At 29.9% G+C, this 18,664-nt stretch overlaps 1 protein-coding gene across 1 annotated transcript in view; it reads right to left on the minus strand.

Moving 5' to 3' along the window:
* Window positions 1-18,664, minus strand: part of LOC111034399 (neurotrimin-like) — a 174,485-nt gene that overhangs the window by 55,819 nt on the left and 100,002 nt on the right. The window contains exons 3-4 of the mRNA XM_022315618.1: window positions 17,014-17,221; window positions 9,963-10,121 (exon numbers count right to left, since the gene is read on the minus strand). Coding sequence (XP_022171310.1) covers window positions 9,963-10,121; window positions 17,014-17,221 — 367 coding nt within the window. The remainder of the gene's footprint in view (window positions 1-9,962; window positions 10,122-17,013; window positions 17,222-18,664) is intronic.

Consider the following 18,664-nt stretch of genomic DNA (forward strand, 5'->3'; position numbering starts at 1 on the left):
TATTATTTAAATACATGTCTGAACGAATTATATAAGTGCTTATTAGATTTTTTTATACAAATATAAAATAATCTAAAAATTAACTGAATTTATGCTTTTACTACCACCATACTAGTCTTGGGTGATATCTATGATGAAAAATAGAAAGAAATAATGATATAGCTAAGCATTAATTTTGTATTTTAATAACTACAGTAAAAATAAAAATTTCATATTCATTTAAAGGACGTTATCAAATTTACAATAATTATATTATAACATATTTTAATATAATGATATGATAAATAAATATTTATGAATAAATCAAATGACATAGGTATTATGGTCAATAAAATAATATAGGTGCGGCTTTAAAAGTTTAAAATCAACGTTAATAACTCGTTCAATGTATATTTAAAGGTTATATTCAAGTACCCAACAGAAATTCATTTTACTTCGGTGGGATAAATTCATATAATACTCTAGTCATAAACTCCAAAATAATATTCAACCCTAACCAACCACATATTGCTTCTAAGCACAAAATAACGAGAATTGGATTACATAAAAAACATATGTATTTTTTTTATCGCAAAGATAGTAATGAAAAATGTGCAATAAGATAAATGAGTTTACTGATGAACGTATAGATTTGATGCAAGGTTTTAAACACTACACGATCATGTTATATATTATATATAAAAATAAAAAATGAAATGGCTCCGGTAGTCACGGGTTATGTTAAATATTCATACGTCCGAGCATTAATACAATATGCGCATAACGGCCCATAAGTTTTCCGGTTATCAAAGTTCATATAGGTCATAATTAAATAAATAAAAAAAAATAAAAACATCATACTCACTCCGGACACCAACCGGACGTCAGATTCGTTTTGTTTCATTTACCCGCCCTCGGGGTCTCGGAAATAGGTGTGGGAATAACGGCAAAAGCGAAAAACCCAATGGCCTTTGCATGCATGCTATTCGACAGCATACATGTATAATATAATATACACACGCCGCGTATCGCCGCTGAGATTACCGCACGCATATGTATATAGAGAGGTGTATCGCAAGCCCTCCGGACGATCCGAAATTACATTAATAACTACACCCTAATGAGCATTGGTAGCGTCAGTGGTTGTGGGGTATACATATGTGTATTTTTTTTTTAACGTTTTGTAAGCCGTTTACTAAAATTTCGCCTAGGGTTGTCGTTGTTGTCGTTGTTGTTGTTGTAGTGGGTTTGTTTCGTTTTTAACGTACCTATATCATTTTTCACTACTTCGACCCCAAAAACGGTAATCAGCGGAAAGAAAAATCCTGTGGTATATTTTTTAATGTAGGGATTAAAAAAAAAATAATAATAAATAAATTTAAAAAAAAAATCTACCTGGATAATCCCTTGTCCGGTCGGCCCTCGATGTATATTTAATATACCGACGGCTTTGGATTGTGGACATTAATACTTAAATCTCTACGGGAAGCATTAACTTTTCCTTTTTGGAAGAGCACCTCTTTGGTGAAATATAATATAATATTTGTTTACTAAATAAACGTGTAATATAGCATGGAGGTTTGTCGTAAAAATGTAAATCAACGAGTAACTTTAGTGTTATAAAATGTTTGTTACCTTTTTTTTTGCACCATTGTGTGGTGATTAAAACAAAAACTGTTTTATTTATGGTTGGATTTTATTGGTAACTTTAGAAAAAATTTAACTGATTGAGTTATAAATATAATATCAACACAAAGTGACGTTTTTGTCATTTAAGAACATAATATTGTGGTATTTACTAAAGAGTGAACTTCCTAAGATTTTTAAAATCTCCCTATTTATATATGAATATATAAATAATAAAAACATTTTATGCATCTTAATATACTTATATAGTGAGGGTACAATTAATCGATTCAATTTCAAAAAATTATAATCACGAATGCTTGCTATGCTTACCTATGTAATTTCAATAATATAATCAACTTAATTTCAAGCCTTTGGTTGTTTTTTATAAATTAATAATCATTCGTATTTCATAATGAACATTTTTTTTAAATAATTTTTAATGTTTTCAAAAATAAAACAATTACTTATTTCATTACCTTCTTCATAATTAAATAATAAATCGAACATATAATTATAATAGAATTGACAGTGTAAGATTAGTAACCAAAATAACTAACAAAACATATTTCACCCGTGTAGCACACTGAGAATTAACTATTAATTTGAAAAATTGTTAGAAAATAAGATGTCAAATTATAAAATGATCTAAACTCTAAAGTAAATATGGTACTATACCTATTAGTTAGCCTATAACTAGCCTATTAACATGACTTAATAATATGATATACTCACTACCGTTTGAATGTAACTTACCGAAAATTACTATTTTTTTATTACCTTCAAAATGTAATATTCTTATAAATGTAACATTCTTTAAGTTGTTTTATTTCATTTTTTCAATGAAAATGAAACAGTATAATAACATCGCACGATTATACTAAGGCCATTAAGGATTTTATAATACAAAGAATTGTCTGGTACATGACAGGCACAATATTTGCAGGTAGCATTCGAGACGATTATTCAAACAAATTTGTTGATTAACATTCTTTATTTATATTATAATATAATACGTATGTAATATTTGAAAAATAAATACATTTTAAAGTTGGTAAATTTACCTTAAAATGTCATATTATGACAATCAAAACCTCGAGAAGAAGTTATTATATTATTATTATTTCATTTAAAAACAGAACATAAAAATAGAACAAAGTAACAATATAATTCTTATTTTTTTTTTTTTTTACTAATGAAATAATTCAAAAATAATTACATTTCATTCATTTAATTTATCGAAATAAAGTGCAGTGCTGTGAACGTTAAGACCATAATCTATTAAGAATACAATTTATTTTTAACGAATAAGTAATTTAGACTTGATTAGGGTGGATTATTAGGAGATAGACAATTGACAATTGGTATGTGGGAGGTATATTAAGGTATATTATTATATGCTTATACGATTTTTTTTTTTTGGAATCTATTAAATGAGAAAGCTGGACAATTAAATAACAAGTGACGGATGTCATATGATTCACCAGCACAGTTGGAAAGGGGTAAATGGTGAACTGCAATAATTGAGTCCTAACTTGAACATGTGATTGGTATCAATAAATGATCCATCTGCCTTGGGTATAATATGATTAAAGACTGGCTTACATCTAATGACAGAAACCATGACTGAATGAAAATGTCTTAGGCAATTTTTTTGAAAATGGAAGCATGTAGAATGCTCGAAAGATATCCCAATCTACGTCCCATAATTTACGAGTATATCGGTAGTGAAAATGTATTATATCGGTGTAGTAAGAACACTAAATGAGACCAGATAGAAGAATATCAAAGTCTGAGGTCACCAGGAAATCCACTATTTCATTAATACCTTTGTGTTTACTGACAAAAAAAATGAGACAGAAAAGGATCTGGAGTTTAAAGATCGAAGAATCGATTGTATTTTTAAGATGACTGGGGAACACTTGGAAATGAAAGCATTACCAGCTGCAGATGCTAATAAATGTCCTTATGCTTAGAAAAATAATTCACGAGACATAAAATTTAATTCGTTAATTTATTAAGAGATTCGCACTACCAGGTATTCAAGTAGTGTTCACCTGTATATAATGTTACATTAATAAAAAAAAGGTAAATGCTAATTTAACACTATTCACTATTTTTATACATTTTTGCTTGAGTCGTATATTATGTTTTCACTATGGTGGACAGTTTGCTTTTTAAAAACAAATGCTAAATATTTTAGTATCCATAAAGATGAAATCGTCAACCTACCTTTATTTCATAATATAATAACAGGTATTTCGTTTCATCATATCGTGACGTCTATTTTACACGTGCTCATTTTAGTAGTTGACACACATTTGTATTGGCCTTTTGCATTCAGCAGCAAGACCGTCGATAATAATATCGACCAAATGCCTTATAAATTAGAAGATGTTAACTTTAAATGTGACCATGATTACTTTTTTTTACAATAAATATCAATTATCCTTAAAATATGAAATTGTATCTTACTCCATTTAAATTATGTAAATCCGAATGAAAATAAAATATATAAAAGGTTTTTTACTCATCTAAAGTCAATTTTAAGTTTATGAACTTATAAATAAGTACATCGTGCACGTTGAAACTTTTCAGTCAAATATAATACCATTGAAAATGTATTGAAAATTATTTGATTAAATCATAAGGATATAATTAAAATTTGTTGAATAATGTAATTTAAATATATTATACAAGTTTATACTATTCATGATTCGAGTATTTAATTTTAATTTTTAATAATAATTTAGGAAGTATTATGTATAGTTATAATTTAGAGATGAAGATACAACACCGAAAAAAATATTAAACATTTAAACCGAAGCCGTAAATACGTTTAACCCCAAAATTATACGAATAGGGTTAGAACTGTCGATACAGTTTTTATACTTTGCAAATCGATATTTTCGTTTTTTGTTATTGGTAAGTACAACTGTCCACTATTATTTATAAATGGTACAACAAATTTAGTTATAAACGATTGTTTTTTTTTTAATTAATGAATGTTCCGAATAGTATACAAAATGTCCATATTATGTCTGATCGATATCATCAAATTGATTCACTTAGAAAAGTGCACATTAAAACCAACTTATTCGATGATTTGAATAAAATCAACACTACTAAATAAGCATTGTCTTAATATTATCATTATAATATTTACTTCTTATAGTATTGCAAAATCTAAAATTGGAATGAAGGTCATTGTTTAAGATTCGTTTTAATTTATTTTAAACTTTTTCTTCTGATCGTTTATTTTTGTCTCAAAATCGTGTCCTAATGCGTGTCAAGCCCGTAACAGTTACAGAATACCATGCTCAAAGCTACCACTTTGATGTATACTGTATACTGTATATATATATTGAAACGGTATGTGACTGAAAAGAATCAACGATTTCATCTCCTTTGATTGATTCCTTACCTAAGACGGACGCCAAAGAGTGCTTATCGTAAAAAAACACTGCAGAAACAAAATACCCAGGGATTTTGAATGTTCGGCAATGAGTTTAATCGACTCGAGTATTCCTGTATATCGTACGTATATGATCATCGCTGTTACAGCGTAATTTATTTTAAAAACAATTCCGAAATCTATATCCGATAAAACATTTACCGGTAGTAAGACGTCTAGTTTATATCTATTAAATGTGAACACATGATGTAATGCTGTACAGTCATTATTTAACAAACTTCTTCCTAAACAAACTTCTCCTTTTTAACTTTTTTTTTTTTATTATTATTAAACTTGAATACATTATATAATATATGTTTCTTGCAGTGTAACAATATGGTGTTACAAGAAAATATCGCTTCGTTGTTATTGTTATAGCACAGAATACGAGAAGACTTAAGGTAGGCGGAATTCAATTTTCACTAGACAGCTTTCCAGTTTTTAAATGTAATTCAAAATGTCAAGTAAGAGTTTAAAATAATAATTTTGGTTAGAATTGTTGTGTCCCTTTTAAAATGATAACATGCTACACGATGTGTATAGAATATAGATATAATTCATACATTTATAAATTTATTTCAATTCGTGTATACATAACAATATTGTTTTTAAGTAATTGCCTTCAAGCTTATAATATAACTTTAAATATATATGTTTATTAAAAGTTATATTAAAAATATGCTGTCACTAACCGTCACTGGTTGAGCTATTGATTATCACCCTTCACCAATTTATTAATTCTAGTTTAACTATCAAATTATAATATGTATAACTAAGAGTGTGTAATTTTTCTGAATAGGTACCTAACTCATTGTATTTGATTTCCGTGAACTTTCACTTTGAAACCTTTTGAACGATTACAAATGTTCAATTAAATTATGTTTTCAAATAATATCAATGTGCATCATTTCCGATCACGTGGTCAACTCATTTTCAAAAAGTAAGCTATGTGCCAACCATTACTAACAATAGTAATAACTGCGAACGTTTTTAGTCATTGGAATCACAATGGGTATTCCGGGTATTCGAAAGTCATGAATAAATGGAAAATTAAATAATAATATTATATTTAATATCCATAACAGTGTCATAGGATATATAATATTTATACCTCGACTAGATGATAAAATGCAAAAATGTTAAATATTATTTATATATATAATATATATATTTATTATTACCGTTTGGCATATTTTGCTGAATTTGATAACGATTCTATAGGTACTTATTATATTGTTCACGCATATCTAAAGTTTACACGACTTTACTTTATGATATATCATTGCCAAATTTAGACAAACTGAATAATTTTAACTTTTATTATTTTCATCTTAAGTGGTGTATCCTCTACTTCAGTGTGGTTGTTAGTTTAATACGTACACGAAATGCAATTTAACATGCACCGTTGTTACAATGATAGTTGTCCAGTAATAATCATTTATCCACAACACTGCTATTAAACTGTCTTTTAAGTATTATTATTTTGGCGAATGCTTTTAGTATTCAAGAAAACTATCAAACATAACATTGTTTTAATAGTTAATAATCATTGTTGCTATTCTTCACTATTTTAGTACTTTAACTGAGGAGTATCAATTGTATAACTACTATCAGTGTCGTGATTTCAGCGTTTGTACATATATGTAAAGCTTAAAATTTGATATATTACAGGATAGATAAAGCCGGAGATAAAGATGAATTCCAGATTGTGATAATAGTATTAAATAAAATACACCATTGTTTAACATTTTCTGATCCAAATCAAATAGATATAAAGTCATGCAACCCAAAATTAAATACATATATAACTCACCATAAAAAGACTTATGCATCCATCATATTCTTAGCAAAAATGTTTGATTTGCACTTTTGCAGTCTTTCAGTAAAAGATTTTATTTTTAAATTACGATTTTTAAATTTTTACTCCAGTTGATCAATTCTTTTTAAATCTATTCTAAAACAATAAGTGTTTACTCGTATATTACAAAAACAAACAACCAATAAAAACATACGGACACAAATTCAAACACTCAGCAAAGTCTTGACGCTATGTAAAATGTAAACATAACTTGTTTAGCCGTTAATTTGATGTACAAGTTTTGTGTACTAGTCACGCTTTCTTGTGTTTATATGCGTATCTATTTGATTTTAATTACTTTTCACTATATTCTAGTACATCGTGCATTAGACAGTTGATTTAGTGTTGAGAAATATGAGTGTTCGTGCAAACTATCATTATTGTTGCTGATGAAGTAAAATGTTTGACAAATTCTGAAGGCTCTTCAAATATTTATGTCATAGAACTATCAAACTAAGTAAAGATGGATTAATTGTTTCGTTAACGTTGCTAAATAATGTTGATATTTACATAAATGATGAATTAATAATTATTTTATGGTTCAAAAAATTCATTTAAACTTTAAACTGGGTACAATATTGTACAGTTATTATTTATTGATTTTAAATATTTAAAAATAAGTTTTTTTTATTTTATTTTCCTACATCGATGTACATAGTCTAATAAATTAACCGTACCTAATATTTTATTAAAAAAAAAAATATTGTTCTAAAATAACTGTTACATCAATTTCTAAATTTAATATTTTCTGTATAATATTCTAATAGTAAAATTATTGATCGAACACTTAACGTAGGTAGGACTATTTTGTTACAATACATACCATATTAATGATCCTGTCTGGAATTCTTTAGTTAAAAATATATTATTGTAATACATTAAGAAAATTTGACTGTCCATTTATAGATGATTAACAATTATTTGTATGCTTTATTAACATATTGATATACATTAAATGTGATTGCACATTTCTATTAAATTTGGAAAAATTATTCTTAAAATAGTTTCTACTATTTTTATATTATACTAGGTATACTGACAAATGAATTATTAAAAACAAACAATTAGGTACTATAATATGATTGCAGGTAGATTAATTAATAAGTTATCGGTACACGTTTTGAATTCTGAGTATAAATGGCAATTAGTTATGCTTAAAGTGCCCTTAAAGATTAGACCACCGTAGCTATAAATTGATGAGTACCCGTTTTAATACTTTGTGTGAAGTCAAGTATAGAAAAGGTTAGCCTGTGTTCTACGACAATAGGACCACAAACTGTAGACTAACTAGTTATTAATGCCAAGCCTATACTTACATCATCGAACACAGTAATTATACCAAACAATCTGCATTAGTAATGAATTATAATCATGAGTAAATATGTAAGTTCAATGAATAGATTCACGGGTCATCGGATCAACAATTATTATGTGGGTCGGTCGATCAGATTGATGGGCAGTTGGAATGTGGATGGATACCATTGTTTGTGTTGGTCTTAAATTGTAATTATAGTATACTCACTACACGAATTTTGCATTATACTCTTAACAGATGCTTGAATTTTATTTGCCCAAATACATTTTTTAAACATGAGATTATTTTTAGCTCAGTTAATATTATTCCAATTTCGTATGATTATAATTGTTCCTACATGAACAAAGCTTAAATTTGTCAAAAAAAAAAAAACACTATTAAGTTTTGTAACAAATTAGAAATTTACAAAATACTTCTTAGTTGTAAGAACACTAAGCTGACATTTATCTAAAAGCAATTATTTTTGATCATCCATTAGATTATTGTTTACACTTCTTTGCAGCACAATATAAAAAGAAAGAAATTGTTATACAGTTATAATATGTTTCTGATGTCTTTTGGAATGTGTGATTTTATTGTAACAATAAGCTTTAGTAATAACTAATATACTGCCTAATTTTTTTTTTTATGAAAATTGAATGATATAAATGTATAAATTGTTTGTTCATTTATTTCGTCAACAGTAAATTTGAAATAGTACTGGAAAAATACTCTGACTAGCATTACTTGATGGAAAAGTAATCATGTCTAAAAAACATAAAAGTCAAGGTATACCTCTCGAGTATTTCTAAATTTGGCAGATGTGAGCTAAACGAATCGTTTTCTTTAGTTCATCTCCCTTCTTTGAAGTACATTATACTTGATTATGTTTGAACTGTCGGGAGAATAAAATAGCCTATTTTTTGATACAAATGAAGAACTTTAATTATATATTCAAATTGAAACCTGTTAAGCACATTTAAACTTTCGTTTCCTAATTACATAATTTCATTATTTACGTAATTTTCGTGTTTGAAATTTGGAAATATTAATAAAATTATTTAACATTTATATTGATCACTCAAAAAATACAAATGTATTGTGTTAATATGTTTTTGATAACAATTTCATTATTAAAACAATAAATAAATACAAAATAAAAATGAATGTGATTTTTGATTTATCGAATGACATTATATTGTTGATACACTGTATTGTTGTTAATTTGAATAAAAATTATTGTTCTCATGAAAATAGGTAGATATGGAAAAATATGAATTGCGTAAAATATTAATCACGTGTTACCGAAAATGACACGAAGTATTTTACGTAGAACGCTGTGTACTTTGTCATATTATACCATACATCACCCCGAAGACACACAATATCAATAAATACTTAGTAAACTAGTTAATAGTTAAGAGCGTTTTGGCATCCGCTAGGTATTCCAATGAACGTGTACTCTTAAACCATACATTATAATCATAATCATTTACCATATAATGATAAACAATTATCTATATAATATACGATGTTTGTGAGAGCTAACTACGACGATTTTAAACATTCTATATAGGTAAGTACCTATAATGTAGGTATTATGTATATTGTACAAACATAGTTGCATACCGCGTATTATATCGAACCATCATTATCATATGCATAAGCACAATATTACGTATTATTATTATTATTTAATAGATGGCTATACAAATGATATAGGTTTATATACATAGATTATTGATACAGACCGTGTTGGCTGTGTTCCAGAAGTATGAGCTCAGATCCTTCTTTACGCCACGTGATATTGGGCGCAGGTGATCCCGAAGCCGCACATCTCAGCGACACGTTGCTGCCTTCGCGGACGTTCATGTCCGTGCTCGTCGGATAGTCCAATATGTCCGGAGGAACTGAAAGAAATGAAATTGATTTTTTTTTTAACGAAAAAAGTAACGTCAAATCCAAGAACAAAAATAAAGCAAAGTTGTAGTACTGATATGATATTCGTGAGTGACTTGACCGTAGGATATTTCCGCGAGTGTCGAGATATTTAATTTAAAAGCAATTGTCGCATCCAAACAATGATTACGAATGAATCTATAGGAAAAACTTTGCTTCTTGACATTTCTATAAAAGTCGTCAATGGTCGAAAGTATTTTTTCTCCTTACTTCAGAGAAACTATCGAACAAATTGAAAAATTGCATCGACTGCAGACTCAATTTTCAATCCCTAAAGGGTCTAAATAACGAAATATTTCCACTACTCGTAATGACCAATAATGTATTCATGGAAAGAGATAAGAAAAAACTAAAAAAACTTATAAAAAGCATTAATGCTAAATGCATATTAGGTGTACTCGATAAATATTTATTGCTTCACTCTGAATACCTAGTTTGGACACTGTATCACGTGTTAGGCGAACTCAATTTTTCAAAAACGGCTACTTTAAGGACAGCTGGAGGGAGCTTGATTTTGTATATACAATATACATACAATATACAGTTATAGATATGGATAGAATACGATGAAGACGGAGAGAGGAATAGTCAACTTTGTAATCCGCTATTACTCTTCAACGCCGACGGAATAGTGTAAGTGCGTACGGTCCATTGAAACCGTTTATATATCTTTTTTTCCAACTTCATGATTCATTAAATCTTTTGTCGCTCTCTCCGCATAGTAATCGCCCCCCAACGCTGTTTTAGAAGAGACCACATCGCTGTGGAGAAGGGTGTGTGTGTGTGTGTCTGTGTGTCAAGGGGTGGAGGAAAAGTTTCGTTGCGAGTGTATAATGATAAACCCTCCAGCGTAGCAACGGTGGCGGTATCAAACTGATAAATCGACTTTGGCGACTTTTTTTTCCTTTTTCTACTTCCCCGACACACCGCCATCCCAAAACCACCGGGCAAACGTTTACTTTTCTTTCTCCCACAAACTTGTCACTCAAGAACCCCTTCAGTGGCGCGTATAATTCGATTTTTATTTATATTATATATATAATATGTATAAAACCGCGACGGACTTTTTATCCGATTACTTACAAAACTGGATTCCACCAACGCCGCCACCACAGCCACTACCAGCAATATGGCTTTGTGCTTGCAGTTGGTTTTGTTTCGATTTATTTTTTCTCATTTTTATTTATATTTTATTTTTTGTACCTTTATCCTTTTCACTTTCGAATCAAAAAAGTCTTTTGGGTGCGTTAATTGAATACGATATAAATAAAATAAAGTCGACAATATTTCAACCGTTATATTTGTTCAACAATAGGGTATCTTTATTATATTCACGTGTTTTTTTAAACTTATTTGTCATAAATGAAAATAATTATACCTCAATAAATACTTAGAAATTTTTATAATTTTCATTAATTTACAATGATTTATATATATCTAACAATTTTATTTTGATTTCCACGATAGATATCAGAATATAAAAAATTAATTCGTTCACATGGATTAACTATATTTATTCTCCCCCCCCCCCAAAAAAAAAAAAAACAAAGCAATACAATTTTTTTAAAAATATTTTAATATTTTAAAATCAAATACCTATCATATCTTTCAAAAAACAATGAAATTATTGAATGGGTTTTTTTTTATTCAGCACCACAATGAGTTAAAAGCCGTATTAAAATGTTACACGGCGTATCGTATAGGCAATATAGTGGCATATTTATGTTAAAGACATATTTTTAATTATTTTATTAAAATGCCCTTTTTTTCACGAATAAATCAATTGTGTTTAGTTTTACAATGTTTTGTAAGTAACTGATTTTTTATGACCATAAGAACGAAGTTAGAATATATTTCACGTTGAATTTTGGGAGGTCCCATAAATATTTAATAGATTGCTTAACCTGTTCGAGTTTCCTAAAAATTAATAATCTAGGCGAATTTAACTTACAGAAGTCAAGTTATATAATGCATCATAATCTTATTGAGGTATAATTTTATTATTTGTATCTAGTTCTGTGCGATTTTCAATAGTATACATCATTCAAATTGAACGTCTTTGTAATTATATGAATAAAATATAAATGTCAGTTTTATAGTTTTATAGGCTATATTCTGCAAAATGTTAATCACAATTTTAAACCAGTTAAAACTTGTTTCTTTAAATTGTATCTTATTTTATTTAACTTAAAATAATTGGACGAATAATTTAAAAAAAAAAAATGTTTATATAGTAATTCTGGTATATATAACAATATAGAACATTGGATATAAAACTGTTTTTTTATGATACATTTTAATAGGATTGCTATAAATTGTGAGTAATTACAAATTAATAATAAATAATTAAAATAAATTTAACATTTTTAAAATAAAATGGTTACAACTTAACACGATACCATATATTTTATAGTAGGTATGGGAATAGTTCTTAAGTAAAATAAATAAGATATAATATATTATTATAAAACGTACATATTTTCCGAACATAAATATAAATAATATTTGTGTTGAATGATACATTTCAGTAAAAACTTAATTGTTGTGTAAATTTCAAAAGATTAATATTACGGTGTGTATTCACATTTCACATTATTATAAAAGTATAAATATGATGGACTTTTGTCTTTTAGCCTCATATATTTTCAGCAGACTTTTAATAAAACGAGAAAGATTTTTATTTTCCTCGTATTTTCAACAATTTTTTCCTTTTTCAACATGGAGAAATCAGTGATCTTATGAAAAAAATATATTCTTAATTTAAATTCAAAAGATAAAATAATCTTTATTCATGGAAAATGAAATACAATTTTATTTCGAATCGTAATTGTTTTAAATTTGAAGATATGCCATCATTAATTTTAGAACATTGAAAACTGAATGGTATAATATTTACTGTGAACTATTGTATTAGTCGTAACTCTTGTTGAGGTATATTTTAAACCTTATGCATTTAATGGAAATTCAAACTTTCTATAAGATTCAATTTTCTTTATCTTTATTTACAAATAATTTTCTCATGGAAATATGATAATAACTACATATAAAATCAATAGCGTGGTTTTTAAACATATTTTATTTAAAATCTAATTTAATGTATAAATGCAAACATTAAACGATTGTGATCAGAGGAAAACCAATGTACATAAAATCATAATAGCTCCTTTCAATTATGTGATCCTTACTAAAATGTAGGATAATTGGTTATAGAATTGTAATTGAATTGAATAGTGTACATTGTGGTATCTTTAATTTGATCCCGAAGTATAAATACATTTCTCAGTAAACAGTATTTTTAAATTGCTGTTAATTACAAAAACTAAAATAGTATAACACGATACATATTTATCAGCTGAATTCCAGTTACATTATTATATTTATAAAATGGATGACGTAAGAAATATTGTAGGGTAATATAAGACTAAATAAATAAATAAATAAACATAATAGCTTAAATAACTGAATTTACTGAAGAACTTTAGTCATCAAAGTCAACAAAACCAAGAAAACTAGTCTAAAATAAATTTTTAAAAATGGTTCACTAGAAAGAATACGAGAAAAGAATGTCAGCTATATGTTATGCATGCATTACGCATCTGGTTATTGAAGCATTGAGTATAATCATCTTTTTTTTTTTTATAAGAAACAAAGCAAAGATAAATTTTGTATCATATTATAACCATATCAAAGACTATACCTACTAAGTTATAAATTAGGTATACATTTGTGACTTTAGGCTTGACCTTGACACGTTGCCAGACATTTTAATTCGAGTGTGAAATAAAACGAGTGTCTGTTTGAAGTGTGAATAAACTATATGAATTATTTTATGGCCTTATGGGTAGGTACAGTGTAACGGTAGCATTGATCTGTCGACAGTCTCTCTTTATTAAAAACGTATTGAATTCCGTATCGATGTTGTATCACAGTGTACTTATAACATACAAATATAAACGACAAGTCTATTAAAACAAACATTACACACACACACACACACACACACACACATACACGTAGATAAACGTAACAATATAAATGACCGTATTGCCGTATAGGTCCACTCTACGGCGGCGACGGGGCCGACGGAGCGTTATAAATGAATAAACGATACCTCCTCTTGAGTATAAGTGTGTGCGTTGGCGTGTGCGAGAGGGTTACAAGTCGTAATTAAGCCACGCGGCTGCAGTGCGTAAACTCTCGATGAACTCCTCGATCCCTCCCCGTCCCCTAACCAATGTATAATATTATTGTGTCCTGTTCAACTGTAGACACACACACACACACACCGTTGAGTCACCCAATAAGATGCAAATGAGAGGCATTGTGGTTTTCCGCAAAGAGCCCTCTGACCCATTTAACGGGGACTGTATACTCGGATGGCAGTTTTGCGGTGGGATGGGTAGATGCGTGGGATCGTGATAGGGAAGGTGGTTGTGGGTGTACGAAGTGTGTGAAACGGTAACGGTGACCGGGTGGAGGTAAATATATACAGTGTATATATGTGTGCATAGGCGGCAGCCAATATAAGACCCCTCTCGGGTACACGCACGCATATACCCTTGCCAAAGTCAAAAGCTCGTGGACCCCCCTAGCAGAGGATGCTCATACAGTTGTATATATACACACTCATACACACACAAACACACACACACACACACACACACACACACACACACACACACACATATTTATATATACATTGTGGGATTGGACCAACGTGGAGATAGGGTGCATGCGGTTTATGTGAGAGGAGGGAGTGAGGGGACACAGATTGGCTTTTAAGTCCTTTGCAAACGGATGGTGAGCGTGGTCCACTGCCGCTGCTATAGAACTCGGTGCATCCCATACGTACCGCCGTTGTCGAAATCTCTATAGGTATTTCCGATCGCAAATTCGAAAATCCAAAAATGATAGTAATATACACGTTATATATATACATACATAATATTGTTATATAAAATTATCAACCAATATTTAGATGGGGAGCGAGGGGCAACAAGTGTGCTCCGATAGCGATGAAGAAACGAGACCGTGTTATAATAATATTATCGTATATAATATTATATGATTATATTACATCCCTTTAGTAATGGTGGCGGCGTCGGCGGAAAGCAGACCGGAAGTAATTTTAATTACTAAGCGTATGCACACCGACGATGAGACGTTAATATAATAATATATACATAAATACATTGTACAGGGTAACATTGGAGACGACCGATGGAATGCCGAGACGATCACCGTATAATAAATTACGCCGACGAATCACGACGATTGCCTCACAACAAGTGTCATTTTTAGAACACCGACAGTCACTTTATCATCCTATATCATAGCCATCACTGTTCATTCAATAGTATAAATATTATAATGAACACCTATACCGATAACACTTTTTTGGATAATCTTAATTTTAATATAAATACAACTAGGTGTACAATAATAACGAACCAAAAATATTATTTACATAGAATATAAACAATAATATAAAATATTATATTATTGATTATGCACGAGGTGATATTTTAAAACTTGTTAAATACAATACTATTGAAATGTATTCCAAATTAATATTTAAAAATTCTTAAGTGTTAGCCGTTAAGTAGCTTTTTTTAAATTTTTACTTTTTTGTATGATGTTTGAAATATACTGTAAAATAGAGGCATAGTCGATTCACTAATTTATGTAAATAGATGTGATTTATATAAATATATTTTTTTAATGTATTTTAAATAAAAAATATGTATATTTAAATACTTAACAAGTCAAATAATCATATATTACAAATCAGGTTTATGCACAATAGTAGGTAGATACATCTGTACGATGTGATTGCGTTGTTATTGTCTACAAATACTTAAGATACTGATCTAAACAAATACAATATATAATAAAGCATTCCAAAAAAAAAAAACCCAAAACAATTGATTTTTTGATCTCTGACTAAAGGTTTTTTTGTCTTACATATAATACTTCACTATACATCAATTTTAGATCGAATTCCTTAATTGTAAGTGGCATTTGTGGTTTGGAAGTTCAGTGGAGTTATAAAATATAAATATTTATTTTAATTAAAATTATTATAAATGCTTAGTTTTCGTTAATTAAATGGACTTTACTAAAATGTTTCTTCATTTTCCGTGTGACTATACACTACTATACACTATCATTTATTTTCAAATGTGTTGTTTATTTATACGTAACTTTGGAAGCAAAGAACATAATATAATATAACCCCCGACTGTAAAACTGAGTAATATTGGATGAAATAAAAGCGAAACGAAATTATTTCAGACTAGAAAGTATATTTTGTAACTGCGGAAAACGAGTAGTAAATAAAAACCGTTGGCTGTAAATACGTACTTACGCATATATATCTAAAGTTGAGCAGGGCCCACCGAAGCTCTTTATAGGTATACATAACATGGGCATCGGGTGTTTTTCCGGCAACGGTTGTATTACCCGATACCCGATGCTCATGGTATCGCCGCGGGAACCGTAAAAAGAAACACAAATACTACATTATACTGAGTATAGGGTGATAACAATTTTCCGATACGCTAATTGTCTCATATAAGATATAAACATAAATCTCTGACACGTAAAATTCTGATAATTCTACATAATATTGCACATAATATACACGCCGAGTACTATTCATATGTGCAACTGTAAGGTTCGATTTTTGGGGGAAGGGGGCTGAATTCCTACTATAATAATATTGAATAAACTTAAAAAAAAAATTACATAATGTTTGGGGGACTATTGAAGTATGTGTCCCTTATTTGAACCTATGCTACAATTACACCACTACGTTAATAAGCGATATAGTATACTACTCACCGACGATATCTAAGAAGCCCAGTTGACTTTTCATCGGGTCAGTATTTATCTGACACATATACCATCCCTTGTCCGACTCTCTCACCTCCTTGATGTGTATGTGCCACGTCCTGTGGTCCGAGTGCGACACACCGATCCGGTGGTTTTTCGTGATCACGTGGTTGTGGATGGTTAGTATGGTCTGCGTGTCCACCCGCAACCAAGCCACCTATAAAACATATTTAAAAAAAGCTCTGTTAAATGACGTAGAAAAAAAACCACAAACAAAATACGTCAAACGATCGGTTTGGAGAACAAAACAAAAAAAAAATCTATTCCGCACGACCGTCGGAGTGACGGTGGCGCGGGGGTGGGGATGGCACACGCGTGCTGGCGACACCCGACCTATAATACACATATAGTATAACATCTACGTGCATAATAATAGTAGGTAGGTAGGGGTAGTCGTCGGAGATATATCGCCTCCGTTCGGTGGCCCGGTGAATAATGCTTATGATGCACTCGTCCCCAACGAGGTTAACCGTCAGCCGAACATTATGCCCACAATAGGCTGTCCCTGATTAATAGCTGCGTATACCTGTGCTTAAGCGCACAACACTTGTTGTAGATCCGTCAAAGAAAGTCTATGGCGGTAAAACGGCGGTGGCGGCGGGTATGTACGCGCACACTGAACCAATGCATCGTCGAGGTGGCATTAGTGTGATTTATGTATGCGCGACACCGCCGCCGTGGTGGAGACGACTTTGATTCGTGACAAATCGCAAACGACCCTCGGGACTTATTATCATATTATACATGTATGATATGAATGCGCGCGCGCGCGCGCGCGCGTGTGTGTGTGTGTGTGTGCGTGTGTGCTCATATTATATAATATAAGAGCCCGACGACGATGGCGGTGACTGTCGAATGGGTTGACGTGTATTATATACCGCGGTTGCGGTCGTTCGTCTTTGGGAGACGGAGCGGCGAGTGCCCGCCAAGAATAATACGGCCGTGGTAGGTCGCTTGCGATTGTCGGCCGGGACCGGTTTTTCCCCGGTAAAACCCACGAAAATGTCAAAGAATACGCAATATTAATAATAATAATAAGTTTACATAGGTATTGTGTGGAAATATTTCATAGGCACGAAATGTTATAACTTAAATAAGTATCTAATCACAAAATGCATGTAAATTAATTCGTATTAAATACGGTGTTAACAAACAAAAAAAAAATATAAGATTTTTAGTTCTTGATTAGGCTGGTGAATTATATATTAATGATATTATGCGAATAGGTATCTGAATGATGTATTTCATTTCGTTATTAAAGTTTAGACGTAATATACTTCACCAGTAAAGGAAACCTCATTGCTTACACCAAGAAACTGTTTTGAATTGTGTTAATTTAAATGCAATTTTCATAATTTGGTAAAAAATATTAAATGAGAATTTATTGGTTGTCCAGTTTTCTTGAAAATGAATACAATTTTTGAAGTGAACCTTCTTTACAGAGGGTACGAAAAAAATAGAATTAATTCGTCACGGTCAGACGTCACGCCTATGGTTTCTATGGTAATAAATAATAATCTTTGTCTTATCTTTATATAATAAAATTAATAAATTAATTTCAATTGAAGATTTTATTTTTTTATTTTATTCTAATACAAAC

Source organism: Myzus persicae, unplaced genomic scaffold (assembly GCF_001856785.1).
Source record: "Myzus persicae strain clone G006 unplaced genomic scaffold, MPER_G0061.0, whole genome shotgun sequence".
Taxonomy (NCBI): Eukaryota; Metazoa; Arthropoda; class Insecta; order Hemiptera; family Aphididae; genus Myzus; species Myzus persicae.